The sequence below is a fragment of the Garra rufa genome, chromosome 3, assembly GCF_049309525.1.
Source record: "Garra rufa chromosome 3, GarRuf1.0, whole genome shotgun sequence".
In the NCBI taxonomy this organism is placed as follows: Eukaryota; Metazoa; Chordata; class Actinopteri; order Cypriniformes; family Cyprinidae; genus Garra; species Garra rufa.
In genome coordinates this window covers 26521997-26546742 of record NC_133363.1, presented here as the reverse complement: position 1 = coordinate 26546742, position 24746 = coordinate 26521997, and the positions used below count along the sequence as shown (strand labels likewise).

Sequence of the window (24746 nt, the reverse complement as noted above, 5' to 3'; positions counted from 1 at the left end):
CTGATTTTAGAAATACTTTAAAGTACTGTCTATATATTTTGGATTTCACAGCCGTGCCAATAATCAGCCATATCTCACGACTACTTATGTAATATTGCTCATATATACACACACACACACACACACACACACACACACACACTCCTACAACTTTATGATTACATATTCAAATGTATGCATGTACACATCTTTATTTAACATCTTTAAAAATAAATTATGGCTAGAGATGGGTGACCAGCACTGCCCTCTACTGGTTTCATTCCCCAAAAAATGCAACCGTCTGAAAACTGTGGCGTCTCTGAAACCATGATTCAAAAGATCAATATTAAATTAAGTTTTTGTACGTCTTAAGTACTGTAATGCCATCTTCTAAAATGCTGTGCATCTTGTTAAATTAACTGACATGACAAGCAAGAAACTAACCACAAGATACTTGTAGTCTGGATTTGTATTTTATTTAAGCCAGGACTGAAAAAAGACATTTCCTTATCTTTGTTTGCATTAAAAGCAAGATTTCACATGGCCACATACTGCAAGTTAAAGCCATACAGTCAGACTCACTTTAAGGTAAAGCACACAAACACAGTCCTTTGTGTGAATAGAAAGGTCTCTCAAATTCCTGTATAGAAATTTTGGAAGCCAGAGCATTTTCTCAACATTTTCTTGGAGGGGTAAGTGCATATTAAAAGGATTATACAGAACAAAGCGGTCAACTTTCATCCTAGTCTGAATGAAATACATATAAAATGTGCTGTTTGTCATTATATAATTGCAATAACCCCCAACTGAGGAAAAAAAAATAAAAAATTCAATGACGCTGAAGCCAAGTTGAACTTGTTTCTTTTGGTGGACATCCTTAGACCTTTATCCGCTGTGTGTGTATCCTTTGGGAAAACAGATGGGTTCTGATTTAAGAAGTTTTTTCAAGCACTTCAGGCGTCTCAAAAGCAGCTTGTTAGTTTTTCAATTTTTAGCCCATTGAGTTGTTTACATTTGCACCAAGCTACCATTTAAAATCAGTAAGTGTCAAACTTTGCAGAAGGGAAAAAAACTAGACTTGAATAGCTAACAATGCGTTACTTTTGATGATGAATAACAGTTCTTCACCTACAGTAAAACAGTTACAACGGCATGAAATAACATCGAAGCTATGTTCACAGGAATGTGTCAGTGATATTTAGACAGTGAGATTTCAGTCACACAGCAAATGCAGAAATACTTAAGTGCATTTAAGGTTATACGAGCGGTTCTGAAAGCAGGTAGAATGTTATGAGTGATCAGAGGCTTCATTAGTGGCAGCCACGAGAATCTAAATAGTCGAAAGACCTTAACCACTAAAACAAGAGGTATATAGTCCAGACTTAATGTTGTGCTTGAATATCAGCAAATGCTTTAGCCCTGCCCATCATAAATGGAAACCGTTAAGCAATATTATGCAGCGTAAATGTCAATTTCATTCGAGTTCCTTATCTCTAGTTTGGTATGAGATCTTTCTTTTCAGATTTCTAACACAAGTTCATGCAAAACAACAGTAAACTCGACACGTCTCGTGGTCTATTCCCTTGAAGAGTGTAAAAAGAAAGACAAAGATTTCAAACTCAAGTGGAAAAAACAAAAAAAACAGGACGCTGAACACAGACCACCACAGCATAAGCAGAGGATCCGTTTTGGAATGATGGCTTCTGCAGGCTCAGCCAAGAGCGGCCACCTGGGAGGAATTTAGGGCAGCTACTCGACATAGACATAACATGTGGATTCTACATCTTTGGTTCCAGATTCCAATTCTCTGCGTTTTCCGTTTTCATCTGAAAATGTAACGATCACTTAAAAGCCACTTTAGCTGCTCCATTTACAGTTTCTCCACTACAACATTAAGGTTACAAACCTTAGAAAACCATGTCTGTGGATGATTTGTCAAGCTAAACCAACTACCTTACTTTCACTTTCAGTAATAACTCGAAACGGGAATATGACAGTATCAGTAGTGGAAGAAAATGTTGAGAAATTTACTATGAAAATGAACAAGGCTGTTGTATGGACTCAGAACTACCCTGAGTGAAGAGACAGAGAATGGAGTGACAACAGTGAACGCTACACCGAAGGCAAGTCGTCACTTCCAGTGGGCACTGAGGCAGGGCACACGAAACAAAAGATGCGTCACCTAAAGGGTCGACTACAGAAACCGGGAATGTTTTACATGAATCGCTTTACAGTCCTCGGGTAACATATAAAAACAAATCTGAGATCTCATTTGTAAGGACTGATGAAAAACACAACGTACAGTCACTAGTGGTTTAAGCCACAATTTCCAACTGGGACGCATTTTATGTGGACGCTGACATTCGCAAATGAAAGGCAAGCTCCCTATGGCAGCAAAAAAAGGATCTAGGCCACTGAAGTAAGCAAAATATGTAATTGTAGCAAAAAAAAGCATGACCACAGACAAATAAAAATAAATTACACAAAGCTGAACCAAAAAAAAAAAAAACAGAAAAAACGATTGACTGTTGATGCTACAGTGCAATTCCTCTTTTGGAGACAAGCACCTCCACTATGACACAGGCACTTGGGAGTTAAACTAGGAAAGATGCTGCCCTGCCCCTCTCCTCCAAAAACAACCATAGCCAAAAGAAAAAGCTCAGCCTGATGCTTGTTTCATCTGAAATAGTTCTTCATAAATTGTTAAAATAATTCAATTTTATACAAAATCAAATCAAAGCTCGTATAGCAAATATTTAGCGCATATTTACATAATTCGAAGAGGCGGTGTGGCAACGTCTGCCATTCTTGTATGCTGAAGGCCAATGGGTATTTGTCATTAGTGTCATGACATCAGTGATGCTAACCGTGTTAAGCGAAGCTTAACGTCTCACTGATAAAACACAGAGAGAGAATAAAAGCTTGATTTGCTTTCTTTTTATAAATACATCAGCATAAATGTAACTATGTTTGTACACACTATATACTTTTTGCAAGTACTTCTCGTTTTCGATGAATATATTTAGGCTTTTAGCAGTAGTTGTAGTTGATTGCAACACTTGAAGCGACTGCTCGTTGAATGCAGCAGTGCGTTTCTGCTCTTGTCAGGAGGAGGGGAATGGGTGCCGTGGAAAAGTTCCCCAAGCTAAGCAAGGCCCCACACTTTAGAGGTTCGACTGCCTCCTTAAGGACAGAGCACCCATAACCTGACCTGCCATATGCCACACCAAAAATTAAATCACCACAAATAAACAAACAAACAAACATAGAAAGGGGTCTGGAAATGAAAACAAAGAAAAGCTGTTGCATCTTTTCAAACATCTACCTCTCTTTCCCCCACAACATCCCAACACTTTCGGTAAACCACGGTCTGTTTGCTGATTGACACACAAGGTGGGGGGAAATTTTGGTCATGAATAGCTTTTTTTTTCTCCTTTATGTCATTACATGTTGATTTCCAGAGTGGACAATGCTGTTGGCGCTCTCATGCCTCGTTCTCTGTCGCAGGGGTGTTGTTGGCCGTTACCATTGAGTCGGGTTTACGAGTCATTCGGTCCAATTCCGCCTGGACGTCAGTCAAACCCGGCTTCTGCCCTTGGAAAAAAAGAGGAGAAAGAAAACACAAAGTAATCTCCTGTAGTTTCTGTGTTGTGTATAAAAATAACACAGGTCGGTTATGGTTATGTGGGAACCAGTTCGGTCCATGTGGATGAGTGCTGCATGCTGGTATGCATTCAAAAGCAGCATGCTGTGCGGCTACACAAATGCAAACTTAATGAAAGACACGAAAAGGGAAGGGAAAAAACGGCATGCGGTTCTTTAATCTGAGCGCAACGTCATTTACATGCAAGGGGTATAACAGCAGGCAATGATTACAGAAATGTGTTAATATTAGGGCTGTCAAATGATTAAAATTTTTAATCAGATTAATCAGAATTTTCAGTGGATTAATCACTATTTGCAACTACACCTGAATCCTAACCATTTTTTTTTTCTGAAATGCATACCAAAAAATAAATAACAGGACACAGATATAATTTTCATATTTTCATATTATATCAGGGCCGGCATCGGGCCTGATTTAGGCTACTCCTTATTTTTTATATTTTAGACATCCATCAATTATGGTGAAGAAAAACAAATGCCGCGCTGGTGGAAACAACACAAGACTTTCGCTTTTACTTTCGAGACCGGCTCGGATGGCGCAGCTGGAAGAGATCCGCGTTCAATCGCACGCAGTGGGCTGAAACTTGCCACAAAGCACCGGCAAAAAGAAATAATGAATGTGTCGGGGAAAGAGTAATGACATATCTGAATTATTTATTAATAAAGTGTATTCTGAGTCAATCTCGCAAAGATCCTGACTTGCCATCTCCTTTTTGGAGGCGCCTTGAGAGAGAAATTTATATTTACGGATTACATAATTAACAAGTTTTTGTTTTCGATTTGTTTTATTTCGTTAAGTAATAATTTAAAGCTTTCTATAGATACGTTTATCATGTCTGTTAGGCAAGCATTTCGCTTTATTTTTGTTAAGCACTCCTGTTCAAGAACGAGACGACAGAAAGCGCATCATTTTTGTTTTCTTTATTTTAGAAAAACACTGTAACGTTTTTTGATGTATTACTCTTTCCTTTGTGAGCAAAAATGACGGATAATTTTAAATCGCTTCCACTGAAAAAATGCAAGTGATTGCGCTGGCGCCTCGATGACCTGCAAAGCGGCTTTATCTTCCACTCTCCGCACAAACTATGCGCCTAATCGCGCACATTTATCTTTAACGTTTAAACTATACTTGAACTGTTTTATATCTATAGATTTTATTTTAGGCAAGTTGTGATGATTTGAGAAGGCAAATTGAAAATAATAATAAACTAAATAAACGAAACTAAATCTATACACTTTGCCATTGCATACAAAATTGAACTAAGGGGGAATTTTTTTTTTCCCCGCAATTGCTTTGATATCGCTGTGTCAGTCAACGCTCTTTCAAGAATGAACCCAGCATAACTATGCAGATGTAATTCCCAAAACATAAGAAAAACGAAAGTTTCATACAAATTCTGAATGGATTATGGCATGAAAAGTGCAAAGCGTGCTCCCTTTATTATCACTAAAAGCGTCACAAATTTATAGAGATCTCACAAAGTTCCGTTACAATCAAGCTTTCTAAACTACACAATGAATCTTTTATTTACATCGCGTCTGCACTTAGTAGTGAGATGATTCACGAGTGTGCAAAACGGCAACAAAAACTGATCCGGCGCTTTCAGCGGTCAGTGAATTCTGACAATCCGTTTCTAATTGTTCGAAATCAACACTTCTCAACACTGCAAATACACGCTGGATTGTTTGCCAGATCTTCAATAGCTTTGCTTTCGTTTGAGGGTATATAGCACCGTCTACCCCAGTAGAACCGGGCCTAAGCTTGGCTAACCACTCCAGTTGCAGAGGGGCTGTCGCCCATGCTTGTTAACTGTACCATCATCATTCTTTTCATATTTGAATCCGTCCAAAGGCTCACCTTGCTCCATCTCGCCTCTAGCTCCCCAACCACTTTCCTGACAAATAATTTGTCACACTGCGCATGCGTGAAATGCGTTTAAAAAATTGACGTAATTAACAACAACAAAATAATTAACGCCGTTAACACGTTATTTTTGACAGCCCTAGTTAATATATTAGCAATTCATGTAAACGACTGAAACAAAATATAATAAATGAAAAGTGCAGTTGGGATGAACTTGACATCATCCTAGGTATGAAAACCAGTGAGTTAGGTATCACCATCCATGGTGGCGTCACAGGCTTTTCAGCCTATTCCTCCTGGTTACTCTCTCCGGCTGTAAAGGTAAAACTCCAAAAAACAGCATTGTCCAGAAGGAACAAAAGGACATGATTGGTGGTGATCAGGTGAATCTCATGAGTGATTGTACAGGTTGTAGTTCAACCAAAAGTCACAGGGAAAAGAAACATTTTCAGAATGTACTGTTGTTCATATGTACCAGGCCGAGGTTGCATTAGACTTTAACATTGTCTGTCATTTTGACAGACAGGGTCGTAAAAATTCAGTCATAATCTATGATTACTTGTCATTTTAACTTTCACTTTCACAGGTACTTGCCGGTGCGTAATCAAAAGATTCCTGACAGTTTCATTTTTGTTCTGATTCAGTGCTCTTCTGCCACACTAGAGCACACTCAACACCAAATGGACAGGGGTGGGAATTACAGCTACAAATTACAATAGATCAATAATCTGTCAAAGTGACAGACAGCCTTCAAATTTTCCCATCACTTATTAAAAAAACTCCATCAATGACGGACAATTTTCGGTTAACGCGACCTCTGGTACCAGGTTTTGAGACATTGCATTCAAAAGATTAGGCAGATTACTCACTCCCACAAATATACTGGCCTATTTCTCCAAAATGATCAAATAAATAAAATTATTTTGAGAACTTTGTCAGGAGTATCTTAAGATGATGCACACCAAATTTCATGCAAATCACACGTGTTTTATAGGATTAGTTCACTTCCAGTAAAAAAAAATTCCTGATAATTTACTCACCCCCATGTCATCCAAAATCTTCACTTTTTTTTTTTTCTTCAGTCGAAAAGAAATTAAGGTTTTTGAGGAAAACATTCCAAGAATTTTTCTCCATATAGTGGACTTCAATGGGGATCAGTGGGTTGAAGGTCCAAATTGCACTTTCAATGCAACTTCAAAGGGCTCCACACAATCTTATCCAAGGAATAATGGTCTTATCAAGCAAAACTATCTGTCATTTTCTAAAAAAAAAAAAATTAAAATGTATATACTTTAACCACAAAGGCTAATTTTGCACTAGCTCTCCAATGTGTCTTCACGTAATAACGTTGGAAAAGTCACGCGTGGTTAGTTCTTCATCTGTGTAATTCAGTTCAAAAATGTAGGGTAGGGCGAAAAACTCAAACACCTTAAAAACTGTCCAACATCGTTGTTTTACCTTTTTTGTAAAGGACGTTTCACTTTGTGCATTCGCTTTGTAAACAAGGGGTCAGAAGATTCACCTACGCCACACGTGTGTGATTATGTAATGCGTGAAGTCGAGGACACAGAGCTAGTCAAAGACATTTCCATTTGTGGTTAAAAAGACTTTTTTTTTTGTAGAAAAGGGTCTCGTTTCACTAGATAAGACCCTTATTCCTCTGCTGGGATCATGTAGAGCCCTTTAAAGCTGCAATGAAACCGTAATTTGGACCTTCAACCTGTTAGCCACCATTCAAGTCCAAGTTTATTATTATGGAGAAAAATCATAGAATGTTTTCCTCAAAAATCTTAATTTCTTTTAGACTAAAGAAAGAAAGACATGAACATCTTGGATGACTTGGGGGTGAGTAGATTGAGGGAATTCTTATTCTGGAAGTGAACTAATCCTGTAAGAAACTGGGGCCAATTTTAGAATTAGGACTGTTTGCATTATTTTCAAAAATTAAGAACATTTTCTCAAACTCTAATTGTTTTAATAATGTAGTAAATCAAGTCTTGCATTGTGCAAAATACAAGTCTTATGATTTTAGTGTGAAATATAACCCATACATGGCAGTTTTTTTTGTGAGATTCACCTGTTCCTGGGTTTGAGGCTGGAAAAGGAAGAATTTACCTGTTTTCTTGGCAGAGCCTTGTACACCTGCTCCTGCTGCCGCCCCTGGTGTCCCAGGACTGCCTGGCGCACCCGTCTTTTTACTCAGCAGACTGTTGAAGAAGTTGGCCAGCACTCCCTCATTTGCTGCTGCTCCTATAAACACACACAAATTAAACTTAATGACCTCAGGTGGCAATGGGGATAGCCAACTGATATTCATTTACACTGTGCCGTGTTCAAAAGCAAACACACATCCAGATTCACAATTATCACCATTATAATATTGAAAGCGCTCAGTATGGCTCCTAGGCTTCACTGACACCAACTAAAATGACAAGCTGGCTATTAACTGAAAATTGGTGAAAACAAATGTGAAACATGATACCAGATACCCTACAGGGTGAGACAGTTTAAAAATTCAATTAAAGTTGATTTAATTAAAAGGACTGAATCTATTCCTGCTGGTATGAAGCATGTCCAGCTGAGCTTAATGATCAGAAAATTTAATTTTTCCCCACTCCAACTGGAACACACAGGAATATACTCTTTGGAGAAATTATGCTTATGTTCTCCTCAGGAGGGCAGTGTTTTAAAGAGGTTAGACTGTGAGGCAGAGGGATGAACCAGCAAAATGAGATGAGTGTGAGAGTAAAGGAACACTGAGAGAAAGAGTGAGAACAAAGTGCTCATATTTAGACTCTCAGGAAAACACTGTGTTTTTGCTTGACTGCACAATCATGTGCTTTTTGTGCCAGTTTGATGAATAGAGAGCCATGAGATCACAAAGCTTCATTTAGGCTCTGCATTAAGTGGTGCGTGTAATCTTGCGAGGTAAGATATCTTACCTTTCATGTTGGGGTCTGGTTTCTTCACCGCTGTCATGGGCGAGACACTAGCCACATTGGTAGGCCCTGTTCGGCCCGTCGGCCGAGGTGAACCAGACGCAGTTCGGGCAGGAGATTCCTATGCAAACAAAAACCCAAAAACAATTTAGCAGATTTATATTTCCCACTACATGAAATCACGATTAAAAAAGCTACATGATTCAGTGGCTTTTGTAAAATAATAAAACATTGTCGCAACATTATGACAGAATCCTCAAAACAGCATAACAGTATCACACTTAAAAGTGTGAGAGGTGTGTGTGGTGTCTGAAGTCACACTTACTGTTCCTCTTGTTGGTGTGGCCGGCTGCTTGGCTAACAATGACTGTAATAAAGTGACAGAAAACATGACAGCTGAAAGATTGTGTAAAAAAAAAAACATAAGAAAAGACATTTCATTATTTTTAAACATCTACATTACTATTTAAAAGCTTGGGCCAGTATTTTTTTAAAGAAAAAAAAATGTAACTAGCAATGATGCAGCAAATTGATTAAAAGTGAAACTAAAAATATTTATTAAAAAAGCAAAATGTTATTTTAAATGGTAATATTTCATATATTTCACAAAATTGCTGTTTTTACAAATAAATATATATATAGCTGTATATTGTTTTTATACCGTGTCACACAGTGATCTTTTCATTTCAAAAGACAAAAAAAAAAAAAAAAAAAGTAGTTATTTAACACAGGTGACAGTGTACATACAACCTAATATGTGACCCTGGACCACAAAACCAGTCTTAAGCAGCACAGGTATATTTGTAGCAATAGACAAAAATAAACTGTATGAGTCAAAATTATAGATTTTTCTTTCATGGCAAAAATCATTAGAATATTAAAGATCATGTTCCATGAATATATTTTGTAAATTTCCTACCATAAATATATCAAAACTTCATTTTTTATTAGTAATAGGCATTGCTATGAAACTCCAGAAAATTTGCCAGCACATAAGCAGCTGGGTTGCCATGTCCATTAAAAATACATTTTAAAATGACCAAATATTGTGTATGTTAAATGCTATACTGCATTTCTGATCCTGAGTCAGTAAATGAAAACAAGGCTGGCTTAACCAGCTCCTGATTCGTCAGATAACTTTGGAACCACGAGGGAAAAAAAACAAGTCAAAAGTGTTTCCCTTTATCTAATCAAATTAATGAGGGAGAGTTTTCTGAGAAAAGCATGTCTACGTCAGAGAAGAGATCACTTGATTTTCGTGTAACCTTAGCAGTAAATGAGGAATCTTAAATTTGCAGGCTGTTTTTTTGCAATCCAAACATACCTGCTGTTTCATGAGGAAGACCTGCTCATCCTCTGCGCTGATTTCCTTGTCATGCACCAACTTCAGAAATAAAAAAGCGACAAAAAGACAAATGTTATACATGCAGGAGCAGATTAGGGTTAAATTGTCATTCCTAGGTTCTTTTCTCACCTTTCGTACTGGAGGTTTCGTTATAAAGTCCTCAAAGGGATCTTCAGGTCGAACCGTTGAGAAGTTTTCATGCAAGATGGCAATTTTCTTGTCATTGTCCCATCCGGATGGACTATGCAGAGATTTAACAGAAATCAGTTTGACAGACTGACACCAAATTGAATTAGATATGGATATTCTAACATAAAAAGATAAGAAATGCAACATGTTCAGGGAATTTCAAGGAGTTCTTACATGAACACAGCATCCTTCTCCACTACTAAGGCAGGCGTAGTAAACTGGAAGTCATATATTTTGTGCACCATGTATTTGTAGAGAAGGTCCAGATTCTTCTCCTCTTTGACCGAAGTGTAAATCAAGCCAGCTCCATCTGTGAGATTTGATTAAGGATGTGTATACTGTAAAAAATATTTGTAATTTTTATAGAAAATATATATGGTGAAAAATATGTAATATTTAATTTTATTGTAATATATGAAAACCAGTTTCCACCACTGAAAATAAAAAGGTAATTGTGATTTGGGAGATAAACTTGCAATTGCATGTTATAAAGTCAGAATTGTGAAATATAAACTTGCAAAACTGTCTTTTTTCTTAGAATTGTGATATATAAATAATAATGTGTGGTTTAAAGTCAATTGTAAGAAATAAACTTGCAATTCTTAGAAATGAAGTTAGAATTGCCTGATATAAACTGCAAATCTGACTTTTTCTCTCAGAACCGCATGATAAACTCACAATTGTAAAAAAAAAAAAAAACCTCACAATTGACTGTTTTCCTCAGAATTGTAAGAAAAAAAAAAATCAGAATTGCGTGATATAAACTCACAAAACTGTATTTTTTCTTAGAAGTGTAACATATAAACAACTGCGTGATTTGAAGCCAGAATTGACTGAGATATTAATCTGCAATTCTTAGAAATTAAGTTAGAATTGCTTGATCTAAACTCACAATTATGAGTCATAAAGTCAGAATTGCGAGATATAAACTTGCAAACCTGACTTTTTTTCTCAGGACCACATGACAAACTCACAATTCTGAGATAAAAACTCACTAGACTTTTTTCCTCAGAATTGTGAAATATAAAATCACAATTGCATGTTATAAAGTCAGAATTGCGAGTTATAAAATTGCAAATCTTAGTAATGAAGTTAGAATTGCCTAATATAAACTTACAAATGCGGAGGTATAAATCAGAATTGCAAGATATAAACTTGCAAATCTGACTTTTTTTATCAGAACGGCATGATAAACTCCCAATTCTGAAAAATAAACTCACAATTCTGAGACAAACTCACAACTGACTTTTTTCCTTAGAATTGTGAAATATAAAATCGCAATTGCATGTTATAAAGTCAGAATTGTGAGATATAAACTCACAAATGTGAGAAATAAAATCAGAATTACATGATATAAACTCACAATTGACTTTTTTTCTCAGAATTGAGATATAAACTCACAAAAATATATATATTTTTTAGAACTGTGATATATAAACAATTGCATGATTGTCAGAATTGCGAGATATAAACTTTTTCTCAGGACCCCTTGATAAACTCACAATTCTGAAAAATAAACTCAATTCTGAGAAAAAAACTCACACTTGACTTTTTCTTAGAATTGTGAAATAAAAATCACATTTGCATGTTTGCAATTCTGACTATATACCATGTAATTGTGAGTTATTGAATGTTTTGTTTTTTTTCTCCTGGTGCACCATTTATTCACAATTGTTGACTATGTTTTATAGACAGGCCACTTACAATGAACTCGGATTCATCATGTGACATTTTGTTTTACCACCTGTATTATTATGGTAGTTATCAGTACATCTTAAAGATAAGCAGAAGATTTTTGGTAATTCAGGTAGGTTGGTATATTGACATTATTAGGGTGACCATATTCTGAGAATCCAAAAAGAGGACACCCCAGGATGCACCCCCCAGAATAATGCCGGTGGGCAGTGGCTGCATTTGTGTTGAATTAATGACGGTCAGTGAAATGAGGTAAAAAAACCCGGACATTTTATGATATTTTACAAAATCCCCCCGGACATAATTTTATAGCCAAAAAGGAGGACATGTCCGGGTAAAAGAGGACGTATGGTCACCCTAGACATTATATCACTTACTGAATTATTTGTTGCAAAATATACAGGGCACCAATATACAAGCCCAAATACCTTTACGGTGAGTTTCTGGCAACCACAGCTACCAATTTTAACCGTTAATTTAACTAAATATTTCTTTACACTGTACTGCATGGGACAAAGACAATTAATACAACAGTACAAATTTTGAGACTGAGTGAATAGGATACACTGTAGACAGAACCGTCGGATGTGTGACTGAATGAAATCAAAATGCTCCTCCTTGTAGTCATGCTCCTTCTCCAATACACTGACAGCATCACACTAAAACACAGACAGAGATAATGAGTCAGGGAAAAACGTCTTATGTTCAGTATATTTGACATTATATAAGAATTGAACAACACAAGGGTGAGTAAAGGACAGAACTGCCAAAAAAAAAAAAAAAATCAAAGACATGCAAACACATGCTTAATAGGACTGATGCAGCAGCCATGTTTGTGAATGACTCAGGTTGTGGCCGCTTGCCAGCCATAATCGTTTTGGCAGGAAGAGGAGGTACTAGGCTGCTTAAAAATCCAGGAGGCTGCCATGACAAAAATATCTTGGACAGATCAGTCTTGACCACTGCAAATGCAAACTCATCTCTGCATGTCACAGACACTGCTGACCTTGTACTGAACCACAGGACATACTTTTTTTTTTACTTATTACTAATAGCATCCTGTCCAGAACACTTAAAATACATGTGATAAAGCAATGGCAATATATTAATGGAGTAAACTAAACCTAATCTTGATTTCTTGAAGATATTTTGAAAAAAAAAAAAAAAACGATTCAATGTTGTATCCTTCAAAAAGTCTTCTTGTGTTCTGTAGAAGAAACAATGTCATGCAGGTTTGAAACACCCGAGTACAAGATGACAGTTTACATTTTTGGGTGAACTATCCTGTTAATCGCAGTATGCCAAGTGAATTGCTGCTGTTAGCAGAGCAATACTGATGATACTACTGCATATTGATATTGAATTTTTGTGCTTTCAAGTAAACTGGAAACCGGAACTGCTTTGTGAAATTCAATCAGGCTCTATTCTCTTCTATCCCAGGGTGAGGCTGTTTGATCACTTTGCCTCTTGACATTGCACAGAACAAAGAGTGAACATTTTACACTCAGGCCTAAACTACCTCTTTTAAAAAAGGGTCGTCTTTCATGCACCCGGGGCTGGAGGCAGGCTAACAATAGAAGAGATCATTGAGCATGTTCTGATCCGAAAGAGCATGTGAGGGGGGTATGGTGAGTCTGCAGCTCTGGACCTGCGGGCTACTGAGACTCCATAAAGAGAGCTTTTCATCCAGCTAGAGATACTTAATGATCCATCAGAAACAACACACCCAATTCTAAACACTGAGCAAAACAAAACAACTTAAAATATCCAAATTGTACTTCTTATTCCTATTTATACACAGGACATAAACTACCATTCAAAGGTTTGAGGTCATTTGTGAGGGATATAACATTTTATTCAGTAGAAAGTCATAAAAATTTATGACAAAATTAACCGTAAAGATGTGTCCTGTTGCAGGACAATAAACAACATAATAAATGTTCTTTTGAACTTCCTATGAATCAAAGGACCCTGGACCGAGCACATCAAATAATCTAACTGACTCCAAACTTTTGAAGAGCACTGTTTACTTATACATGCACTACTCCTGATTAAATGCAAGCTATGATAATATGAAGGGCTGCCCTCTTTTCTGGTCAACTAGTAGTTGTTAATTTTAAGCATTAGTCGACTTAATCGGACGTTTATTAATAAACCATAAAAATCATAATAATGAGCTTTTAATTGCCTTCATAGCCAAATAAGCACTCAAGCGCATACAAAAAAGCTTGCCACAGCGCACCGGCAGATATACTGATTGATGCAGTCTATTGATGAAGACTGCATCAATGTTTTAATAATTTGATATACTAGTGCTTTCTTTGTTTTCAGCTTAAGCGATGAAGTCAACGACACTGACCCATCATCTCCTCAGTAGTGGATGTCCCTTTATGCATGTTTCATACATAATGAGAATATTTGCTTTCGATTTTTATTGATTCATTTAAAAGTAGACATTTCACTCTCTATAGATATATTTGTCATGTCTGTAAGGCAAGTATACACAGAGTTTCAAAGATTCAATCCTAAGTTTACAAAGTCCGAGACGGCAGAGAGAGCATCCTGTTTGCTTTATTTTTATAAATGCACAATGTTTCGTTGTTATTCTGAGTGCACACAAATAAACGTAGAGTCTTTACAGATTCAAAAGATGCATTAGTTTTATCTTTAGACCAAAAAAGACGGGGTATTTTAAGAGCAAGTGACTGCACCAGCGCCTCCATCTGTCATGTAGTAAGCATGCTACAGTTCAGCTTCCACACAGACACTTGGCTAGCACACATTTTTCTAGATTAACATTAGACTGAGCTGCCATGTAAAGTTGCTTCTACATACGCATTTCAGATGAAAAGCTATATTTGAGGTTGATGAATGATAGGTGAGCATTTGGATGTCCTGCCCATTGTACTATATTACCACATAGACCTGTCCTTAACAATCTGTTCGTCACAGAGGGCCTGACTTCATTTCCTGTAACAAAGCGACTAATAATATTTCGGTCAAACAAGCCTCTACTCGTCGACTAACAGTTAGTCAACTACTAGGGGGCAGCCCTATTAATAATAGAATACTGCATTTACTATGCTGGTCTCAAAAAAGCTAACTCTTAAGGTAATAAAACGCCTATAGGATGCAATATGTCAAATGATTTGTATCACTTTCAGCTACCTTTGTGCAAACTATGAGCACTGGAATGCCCAGGTTGTGTGTAAGGACGTTGTCTCCCAAGGGCAGCAGCACATTCTCATCTTCTCCCGCAGCTGCTGGAGCTCGTCTCTGGGGTGAGCCCTGCGTGGATTCCTCTGGTTCTACATACTCCTGAAAGGCCTTAACCACTGCAGACAAAAGGACAAGACATAAACAGGGTCAAACTAACTTACATATTTACAGTAAACAGTGTCAGCTACATTACACAGTGGGCAACAGTAACACAAGCATCAAACCATTACACTACGCTTTAATGTTTACCATAAACGTTAAACCATTTATTTTTTTTATTTCAAAAACAAACGAGTGAAGTTTGAAAGTAATATATAACTTTATACACATGAAAGCTCTACATGCTTGACACATAAGAACCACTGAGGTTTGTTCTCATGCATCAAGCAAGCACATCTAAAATACAGTTTACCAAATTTCATGAGATCTTAAGAACACTTGGATTATTCCACTCAAATTTATATGAATTACTATTACAATATATTTCTACTTTTAATCATTAAAATTTTGACTGTTCAAAAGTTTGGGATCAGTAAGATTTTTTTCTTAAATAAGTCTCTATTAGAGGTCGACCGATATTGGTTTTTACCGATACCTAGGTTGGACCACACTGGCCGATACCGATTAATTAACCGATAGTTTTTGAAAATAGATACTGAAAGGCAACTAAAATAGTGCTCTGCTATTTTTAAAAAACTCCAGTCTTCAGTCTCACATGCTCCCTCAGAAATCATTCTATTATGTTGATTTATTATCCGTTTTTGATGATTGGTTGACCGGTTTTTTTGGAACCGGTGATACTTTTTTCAGGATACTTTGATAAATAAAGTCAAAAATAAAAATATATACTTTAGTTCAGCAAGGATGTGTTAAATTGATAAAAAGTAAAGATTATATTGTAAAATACATATTTTTTACATACCTTTTTATCTATCAAAAAAGTATATTAAAAAATATAAGTATATATAAAAAATATATTAAGCAGCACAACCATATCCAACATTGATGATAACTGAGTATTAAATTAAGCATATTTAGAATAATTTAAGGATTGTGTGACACTGAAGAATAGTGTAATGTCTAATGAAATTCAGGTTTGCATGAAAAGAACAAATTATATTTTAAAGTATACTAAAATAGAAACCTTATATTAAATTATAATAATATTTAATAATTTTAATTTTTTTTCTGTATTTTTGATTAAATAAATGAACAAAAGTCTCATGGGTTTGACATGAATATAGGCGTAAATAAACAGTCCTTTTTGGGGTGAACTATCACTTTAAGTCATAAATAGCCTTAACCAACAAAAATCCATACAAATAAAGAACATCCACAGAATTGGGACATTCCCGTCAGATTACATAAGACCCAAACAGACAATTTGTACCAAAAAGAATTTTTATTACAAAAATAATAAACAAATCTTAAGCAAGGATTTGTGGCATGGTTTTAACCCTACAGTTTATTATCTGTTGTGTAACAAACTGCCAAAATCATGACTTGTTATGGGCACATCTGAGCAGCCGAGGCCTGTGGAAGAGCAGCTCAGATGTGAAAAGAGCTGACAGCACATTCTTAAGAGTCCTCATCCTCACACAGCACTATAAAACGTGAACAACAACCAAAAACAATATGATTCACTGCCAGGCTGATACACATGAGTATATGGCATGATGAGCGGAAGTGGGTGGCTGGAATGGCCTTTACTCAGTGCGGTGGTATATTCAGGAGGTGCTGAGGGAGGGAAAGGGGGAGGAACTTCCTCAGGAACCTTAAGAATGCAGCTCCAGATGACCCAGAAACCAGGTCTTTTAACAAACTGTCAAAAGAACAACAGCCCAAGTGCTGCTGGAATAACAGACCACTAAATCTCTTAAAAGCAGATATAAAATACGTTGGTAAAAAGTCTGGGGTTATGAATGTTCTTTATTTTAAAGAAATGGATACTCTGATTGAGCAAGGATACTTTAAACTGATACTGAAGACAGGAGTAATGGCTGCTTTTCAAAAAAATTGCTTTGCTATCACAAATATGACTTTTTACTGTATTTTTGATCAAATAAATCCAGCAAATAATACTTCTTTACAGAAACATTTAAAAAAAACATCAGACCCAAAACTTTTAAATAGTAGTGTATAACCTCAAACAAAATCATTATTCATGTATCCCTCTATTAACTGGTTGTATCACACTCATTTACCCACACCCTGGGAAAGTAGAGTGTATACATGTTTCCACAGGAGCCGGAGATCAAGATATAATCTGGTGCACTTCCAACAAACCAATAAACAACTGTTTTACCAAAGCTTTTTGACAAAGAGCCCATTAGGAAAATGTAATTAGTTCCAGAAGGCAAACTGATGTTTACCATCTAGTGATTCTTCTTAAATGATAATAGCCAATAGGCAAGAGTCCATATCACATGGCACTGCCACAGCCTTCACATTTTTTTAACAAAATACCCTTGATTCTACTGCCTCATGTCATCTCCACAGTTCTTAAGCTGAAAAATGCAATGAACTTGATCAGCCCGTTTTCACAAGACAGTTGCAGCTGTAGTATAGATTTTAATCTATAACCACCAAGTTTCTTAATCAATATGACCTACTGCAATAACCTCAATCAAAAGAAGAACCAGTTTACAATCATTTTCTACTGTCGACTTTGACCAGCTTCCACAAATAAGGGTGGGGACAGTCAACAGAACACACGTACAGCGTGCATTTTCAGGTGTGAAGCCGTCGGGGTGGCATGTGCATCTAACAATCATGCTAATAAAAAACAGAAATCAACCCAACAAAACAAAACAGTAAATGCCAATTAGGCATTGCTGTTTTTGTTAAAACACTTCCAATAAAAGTTCAGTTAATGTGTTAGCTGACTAAGAGCTGTGAGGCGTTATGTTTTAGCACAGTGGTTTGAGTCGTGCTTGGGTGTTGTGCTCATGCCCTGCTTATTAGAGCACAGAGTTGAATGTCAGGAACGTTTAACTGAGCGGACCATGATGCAACGTCTTGTAAGAGAGGCCGAACTGTCCTTCCCACAAAGTGCTGACATCACCGAGTCCGGTCAGATATAAGAAGTGAGAGGAGGCTGTCTGCTTGTGGTTCCCATGTTGATCCCAACATAGTCTCGCGTAGCCAGACCTTCAGACTGACGGCTGAAGGTCTGGAATTCATGGAAGCTTTAGTTGGCCAAGGCCCACCCATAAGACCGTTTGATCGACATGTCAAACAACCAATCACAGTTCGTTTCGTTCAGTGTCACGTTTCGGGGCGTGGAGATGCTCCCACAACAACAGACTAGCGTGCAACAAGTCAGTCATTGAAATAACCAGCATTGAAAGATAACGAAGAAGAGGGAGAACAAGCAGTAAGTCAGTAATTTGTTCGCGAACGTGGCAAATGTGTATAACAACAATGGCGTCTGCATAAGCACATTTTAGCAAAACGCTGAATTAATCAGTCTGCGCTTTGTTTCCCGGCGGACCGAATATAAACGCGACACTCGCGTCTCCTGGAAATCCGGTCAAATTCAACGAATCAGATGACGACTTCGACATTCCTGAAGTGTTTCCAGTTAAGTGTACCATATGCATCAGACGTTTAGCCAACGTTCCGTGGGCGTGACGTCTGAGGCTGAGACTAATCCCAACAGTGCTTACAGAATTAAAGGCTCTCTTTCTGGGCGGGTCAGTTTTACAAAGATATGGGAGGCTTGACGCTTAGTGTGTTTGGATAACAATTCAGTACATCCAACATTGGCCACTGTAGGATGTGAACTTAAAAAATAGGTGGTTAAAAATAGTTTTTTTGCAGAAGTCTCTTATGCTTACCAAGGCTGCCTGTTTGATCAAAAAAGCAGTAAAAACAGTAATATTGTGAAATATTAATGTAAAATAACTTTAACTATTAACTAACAACTATTAAAAATATTTTTAAATGTTTTTTTTTTTTCTGTAACAGGAACATAGGATGTGTTCACATTTTTAGTTTGGTTCAATTGGTTAATTTGCATTCATTTGTTCCTGGTCCGCTTAGCATTCACACTGGCATTTTTGACAACGAACCTAAAGATACCGAAACTAAGGCTGTGTTTACACTAGTGCATTTTTGTTTTGAAATGCATAACTTTTGCTACAGCTATGCCTATCCTTGACACTACTCTGGTGTTTTCTACTCTCGAAAACAGAGATATCTGAAAATGCTGCAGACCCCGTTTTAGTTTGAAAACTCTGGGGTTGCGTTAGGGGTGTCCAATATTGACAAAAAAAATTATGCAAAATGACAGCGGCCATACGGAGATGTTTTGGCTTCACTTTCCTATAGTGGAAGGAAGTGGAGACGCGTCATTGTCTATTTTTTTTTTTACAGTCTATGCAAAGTACCCATTCACTGATCGGTCTGCTCAGTGCTGCTTTAAAGGGATAGTTCACCCAAAAATGAAAATTTGATGTTTATCTGCTTACCCCAAGGGCATCCAAGATGTAGGTGAGTTTGTTTCTTCAGTAGAACACAAACAAAGATTTGTAACTCAAACAGTCATATAAGTCATATAATTGCAGTGGATGGGCTCCAAACCTTTGAAAGTAAAAAAAACAAAAAAAAAAAAACATGCATAACGCAAGGGATGCTGAGTGCGCACTCAGGACAGTTGGACATTGCGGTGTATCAGCGTAAATCGCATGTCTTAGGACATCAATGTATCATCATGAGCCGCAAGGTGTAATTTGGATTTGTCTGTGCATGTTTTTTTTTTTACTTTCAAAGGTTTGGTGCCCATTGACTGCCATTAAATGACTAACAGACTGCAACGGTTTGAGTTAAAAATCTTTCTTTGTGTTCTACTGAAGAAACAAAGTCACCTACATCTTGGATGCCCTGGGGGTAAGCAGATAAACATCAAATTTTCAGTTTTGGGTGAACTATCTCTTTAAGTCGAATACACCTTATGTCATCTGCTGGACTCACTGTTGTGTGTATATGATTTTATGTTCACCACAAAGAGCTCATAAAAGGCACTATAACTCCTCGTTGCTCTATGTTTGCCCTCTGCTCATATTGTTTTGAATATACCGCTTGTTCCCTGCGTGAAATCATGTCGCATCTTGTCATTACTTCCTGTTTTTGGTTCGTTTAGAAGTATTTGGTCAGTGTTGGATTCATATTTCATTCAAACCACACCAGAGTTTGTTTGGAAGCAGACTGAGACCCATCTTTTTAGCTTGCTTGGCGTGCACCAGGGTTTGGATGGCAGCGTTCACACTTACTCAAATGAACTGCACTAACAGTGCAATCGTAGCAGAGTTTGTTTTAACCAAACCAAACAAGACAAGTGTGAAAACACAGATAATCTATACATTTCTTTTTTAACATAATAAATTAAAAAAGAAGGATGAACAGCATACAATAAGAGCTAGTTATTATAGACATTCAAATGTGTTGGAAATCCACTGGTTTCAATATTTCATACACAAGCTAAAAAACAATACCATAGCCAAGCCACTTCCCCATTCTGCTCTCACAGCCCTGTTTATAGGGCACATGCAGAAACAGTCATCCTCAGAAATAGCCTCTCACTTCATGTTTGAGCACTCTGCCTCTCACATTACCCTACAAAAATATTCAGAATTCTATTGCCGCAGTTTTACGCCTTCACATAATAAAACACCTGAAGTCATCAAATACTTTATCATAGCATCAAATCATTAGGGTTATTATAACAACTGAGTTTTAAACTTAATCCCAAAATATTTTCAAATTCAGCAAGGATACTTTACATTGATCAAAAGCAACAGTGAAGACATTTATGTTTTTTCAAATTTATATGTTGTTACTTTAGATTTAAAAAATGTCTGAAAAATTATCAGTTCACAAAACAATATTTAGCAGCACAACTGTTTTCAACATTTAAAAGAGTTGAGTTTTGCATGAAACTTTAAATTACAATAAAATTTCACAGTGTTTTAGTTTTTACTGAACTTTTGAGCATGAGACTAATTTGAAAAAAAAAAAAATGACCATCCCCAAACTTTTGAACCATACTATATTAATCAAACTACCATTGTTTTTTTTAAACATGATGATCCTCAGCAAATGTTTAGTTTTAATCATAACTAACACTATTGAAAGCAGCATTTGTGATCAGCAAGAGTCTAAAAACATCCATTATGCAAATTCAAAGCACAAAGAGTGCTTCATATCCAGACTGTCAATAAACTATCCTCCAGTGCAGGCAGTCCTGCTAACTCTCATAATAAAAGTGGATTAGGACTCATGGACTCAATAAAAACTATTTTAATGAAGGCATAAGATTCCCTAGATCTAGGCTAATTCACATGTCTTTCTGCCTTGCATATTCACTTATACTGAACTCAGAACAGGAAGGGGAAAAAAACAATAACTTTGTCCTAATGTTTACGCACTCAAATATTATTCACTACTATATCAAAAACAAAACAACCAACCAAAAACCTCAACATCCGCAACTGCTGTGTTACAAGGAATTAATTTGTGTATTTACTACTCCATTACAATCTGTCACTTACTATACTCTACTGAAGCTAATTCTTCTCCTGAAGTCAACATGTAAATGTAGCACTGTCACTGTCTGCTATTGAATCTCAACATTTACATAAGATCAAAACCCACCAGAGAAGGAACAAGTCTCACTATAGAAAGCATATTTGAAAACTAACATTAGATGTATCAACATCCATACCTCCCATTTAACTAATGTGGTTTGATATGGAACTGCACAATACAGTTCCTCTAGTTGAACAAACATCCTTGGGGTATTCAAGAAATGCTTGCTTTTAGCACTACAGTCAAATAAGATGTCAAGCAGAAAGACAACTGGAGGTAGGCTTCATGTACATGCTATCAGCCATAATCATAGTTGAATCTGAATGTCAAAGATGTTGGTACTACTTCATCCTAGTAGTAAAAAAAAAGCAAAACAGCACTTACTGCCCTGCTCCATCTCTCTCATTTCCTCAGGTGGGATCTTCAGTTTGTCCACATGTTCACGCAGCACACTCGTCCACTTCTGCAACGACTCCATGATGGTCCAAGGCCGTGACATGTCCACCACGAATACAGCGAGACTGTCCTTCAGCGACTCGGCAGTCACTGAAAACTTCAGCAAGCCTTTGTGGTACAGGTCTCCATCTAAGATCCACACGCTGCAGCGAGTCAAATCTGGAAGATTTGTAAATTGTAAAAAAAAAAAAAAAAAAAACTGTATAAACAGAATTTTCCACAGACTAATAGAGAATTAAGAACAATATTTAAAACTATTATTTTTAATGCTTACAAAGCATTATAGGAATACAGTTCATGTTCATAGTTTTTTTGTTCATAGTTCAAATGTCTTAAAAAAACTGACAATTAAATAGTTAATTACAGCTATGACAACTAACTAGTTTATCCTCATGACAAGTTCACATATAGTTCACACATTCTTCTCATCTTTTATCACCTACTGTGACCCAGTTTAAAAAAAAAAAAACTTACCATCCCTGTCTTCATCCTGGACATTCAGGTACAAGTATTCCAGCCCTCTACCTTTCTTATTGTGCTCAGATCCTTGAAGTTTGGACACGAGTGTTGTCTTTCCTGAACCATCCTCCCCTAAAACATCACCATGAATCATATCACTTTTAAACCATGAGTAATAAACATGACATACAAGTAATTAGAGTGTTTAGAGAAAGAAAATGGTTTCAGTTTATGACTGGCACAAAGTTAAAAGATAATTTACCCAAAAATGATAATTCTGTGATATTTTACTTCCCCTCATACATCAATCCAAACCTGTCTGACTTTCTTTCTTTGCAGAACACATAAGATGATAATTTGATATTGTGGTCTATACAACACAAATAAAAGGCAATCAAAACAAGCACTCTTCAAAATATTTTCATCGGTGTTCCGCAGAAGAAAGAAAAACATTCAGGTTTGGAAAAACATGAGGGTGATTTAATGACAGAATTTTCATTTTTTGTTAACTAACTTTTAATACAAGCTTACCATACTGTGATCAAAGGTACACTACCAGTCAAAAGTTTTTGAACAGTAATATTTTCATGTTTTTAAAAGAATTCTCTTCTGTTCACCAAGCACGCATTTATTCAATCCAAAATACAGCAAAAAAGCAGTGATATTGTGAAATATTTTTACTATTTTAAAAAAAACTGCTTTCTATTTGAATTTATTTTAAAAAGTAATTTATTCCCATGATCAAAGCTAAATTTTCAACATCATTATTCCAGTCTTTAGTGTCACACGAGCCTTCAGAAATCATTTTAATATGCTTATTTGCAGTTTTTTCTTTGATGAATAGAAAGATCAGACTATATCTAAAATAAAAAGCTTATGTAACATTATACACTATTACGTAAAAGCTTACAGTCAGTGTAATTACTTAAATTATATAAATTTAAACTTTTATTTAGCAAGGATGCTCTTAAATTGATCAAAAGTAATGATAAAGACATGTATAACATTTAAAAAGATTTCTATTTCAGAATTTCAGCAAATCAGAATATTAGATTTATGTAGGATCATGTGACTGGAGTAATGATGCTAAAAATTCAGCTTTAAAATCAGAAGAAAAAAGTATTTTAAAATATATTCAAATCAAAAAGTTATTTTAAATAGTAAAACTTTTACGAAATTTTAGTTTTTGCTGTACTCTGGATGAAATAAATGCAGGCTTGGTGAGCAAAAGAGACTTCTTAAAAACATTAACTTAAAAAAAACATTTAAAATATTAAAAACTTTTGACTGGTAGTGTATTTACTTACAGTTGTTTCACTTGAATGCATGTGCATGTTGACATTTGTAAACAAAACATTTAATAAGCTATGAATTTGGATTAAAAATAATCAAAGTCAGCAAATAAAAAGCAAAAGGCACATAACGTTACCAAAAAGCAATATATTTTTCCCAGAAGGCAATTTAGAGCTGGAGCGTGTGGAAACTTCACTGAGGATTGAAGACCTGAAAGACAAAACAACAAATGGCAAAATCAACTGACATTCATAACATCAACAGACATGGGCTTTAATACGGTAGTTAGCAGTTTGATGGCTAGTTCTGACGACAGATAATTGTTACTATGTACTATAATGCTACCAAAACATCCGCAAAAGGCCGTTACCAGTAACGTTAAGTACTAACGCTACTCACAAGTGACTGATGACAGTCAACCGTTAGATCCCACCAGAAACAGACATCAGAAGACAATTTCCTGACACTCATCATAAATAAAAAGAAATCACCACCCGTACATAAAAAAATTAGCGACGCAAAGCTTAAAAAAAGACTTGAACACAGCAGATCTCGTGTTAAACCGTTGTTTTATCAAATGCTAACCAGTAGAACACGATAGACATCAGTAAGCATAAAATGAGCATACAAAGCAAGACAATCTGCTTCCTAACGCCTCCAAAGACTTGTTTATTGTTTAGGCTGTTGTAAAGATCTAATCCAGCCTGATCCAGACTTTGCTACAAGTTTATGTAAAGTGTTTTGGGCTCATCCGGGACCGGCGTCTGAACTGGGCAGCACCCGGCTGGTGACAAAGCAGCACATCACACTGTCAAATAAACTATCTCCCTGCAAAATTCGCTGCACTTCCGAACACTTTGAGGGTGCGGGCGTACCAGAGGTTTTGTCCTTCATCATCCTCGTTGCTGTTTTCCATAGTGTCGCCTGTCCCGGCTGCGCCCAGTAGCTTCTTCTCTAAAACGGGAGCCATCTTGAGTGGAGAGGCACAAAGGGAGGCGCACACAGAGAGCCTGAGGACCTCACATGAGACGCTTCGCGAAGTACCTATCCTACT

General features: G+C 36.5%; 1 protein-coding gene across 2 annotated transcripts; it reads right to left on the bottom strand.

The window, feature by feature from the left end:
* Positions 1–433: 433 nt before the first annotated feature.
* Positions 434–24667, bottom strand: dync1li2 (dynein, cytoplasmic 1, light intermediate chain 2). 2 transcript variants are annotated; one of them, XM_073835849.1, is made up of 13 exons: positions 24568–24667; positions 23829–23902; positions 22415–22531; positions 21869–22099; positions 14846–15012; positions 12243–12336; positions 10157–10292; positions 9923–10034; positions 9773–9832; positions 8774–8815; positions 8452–8569; positions 7625–7759; positions 434–3573 (listed from the first exon to the last, which is right to left on the bottom strand). In XM_073835849.1, the coding sequence occupies exons 1-13, from the start codon at positions 24660–24662 to the stop codon at positions 3464–3466; spliced, it is 1491 nt and encodes a 496-aa protein (XP_073691950.1). In that variant the 5' UTR covers positions 24663–24667; the 3' UTR covers positions 434–3463. The 2 variants fall into 2 exon arrangements, with proteins under 2 accessions (XP_073691950.1, XP_073691951.1); XM_073835850.1 differs by having other exon boundaries at positions 434–3568.
* Positions 24668–24746: the final 79 nt, after the last annotated feature.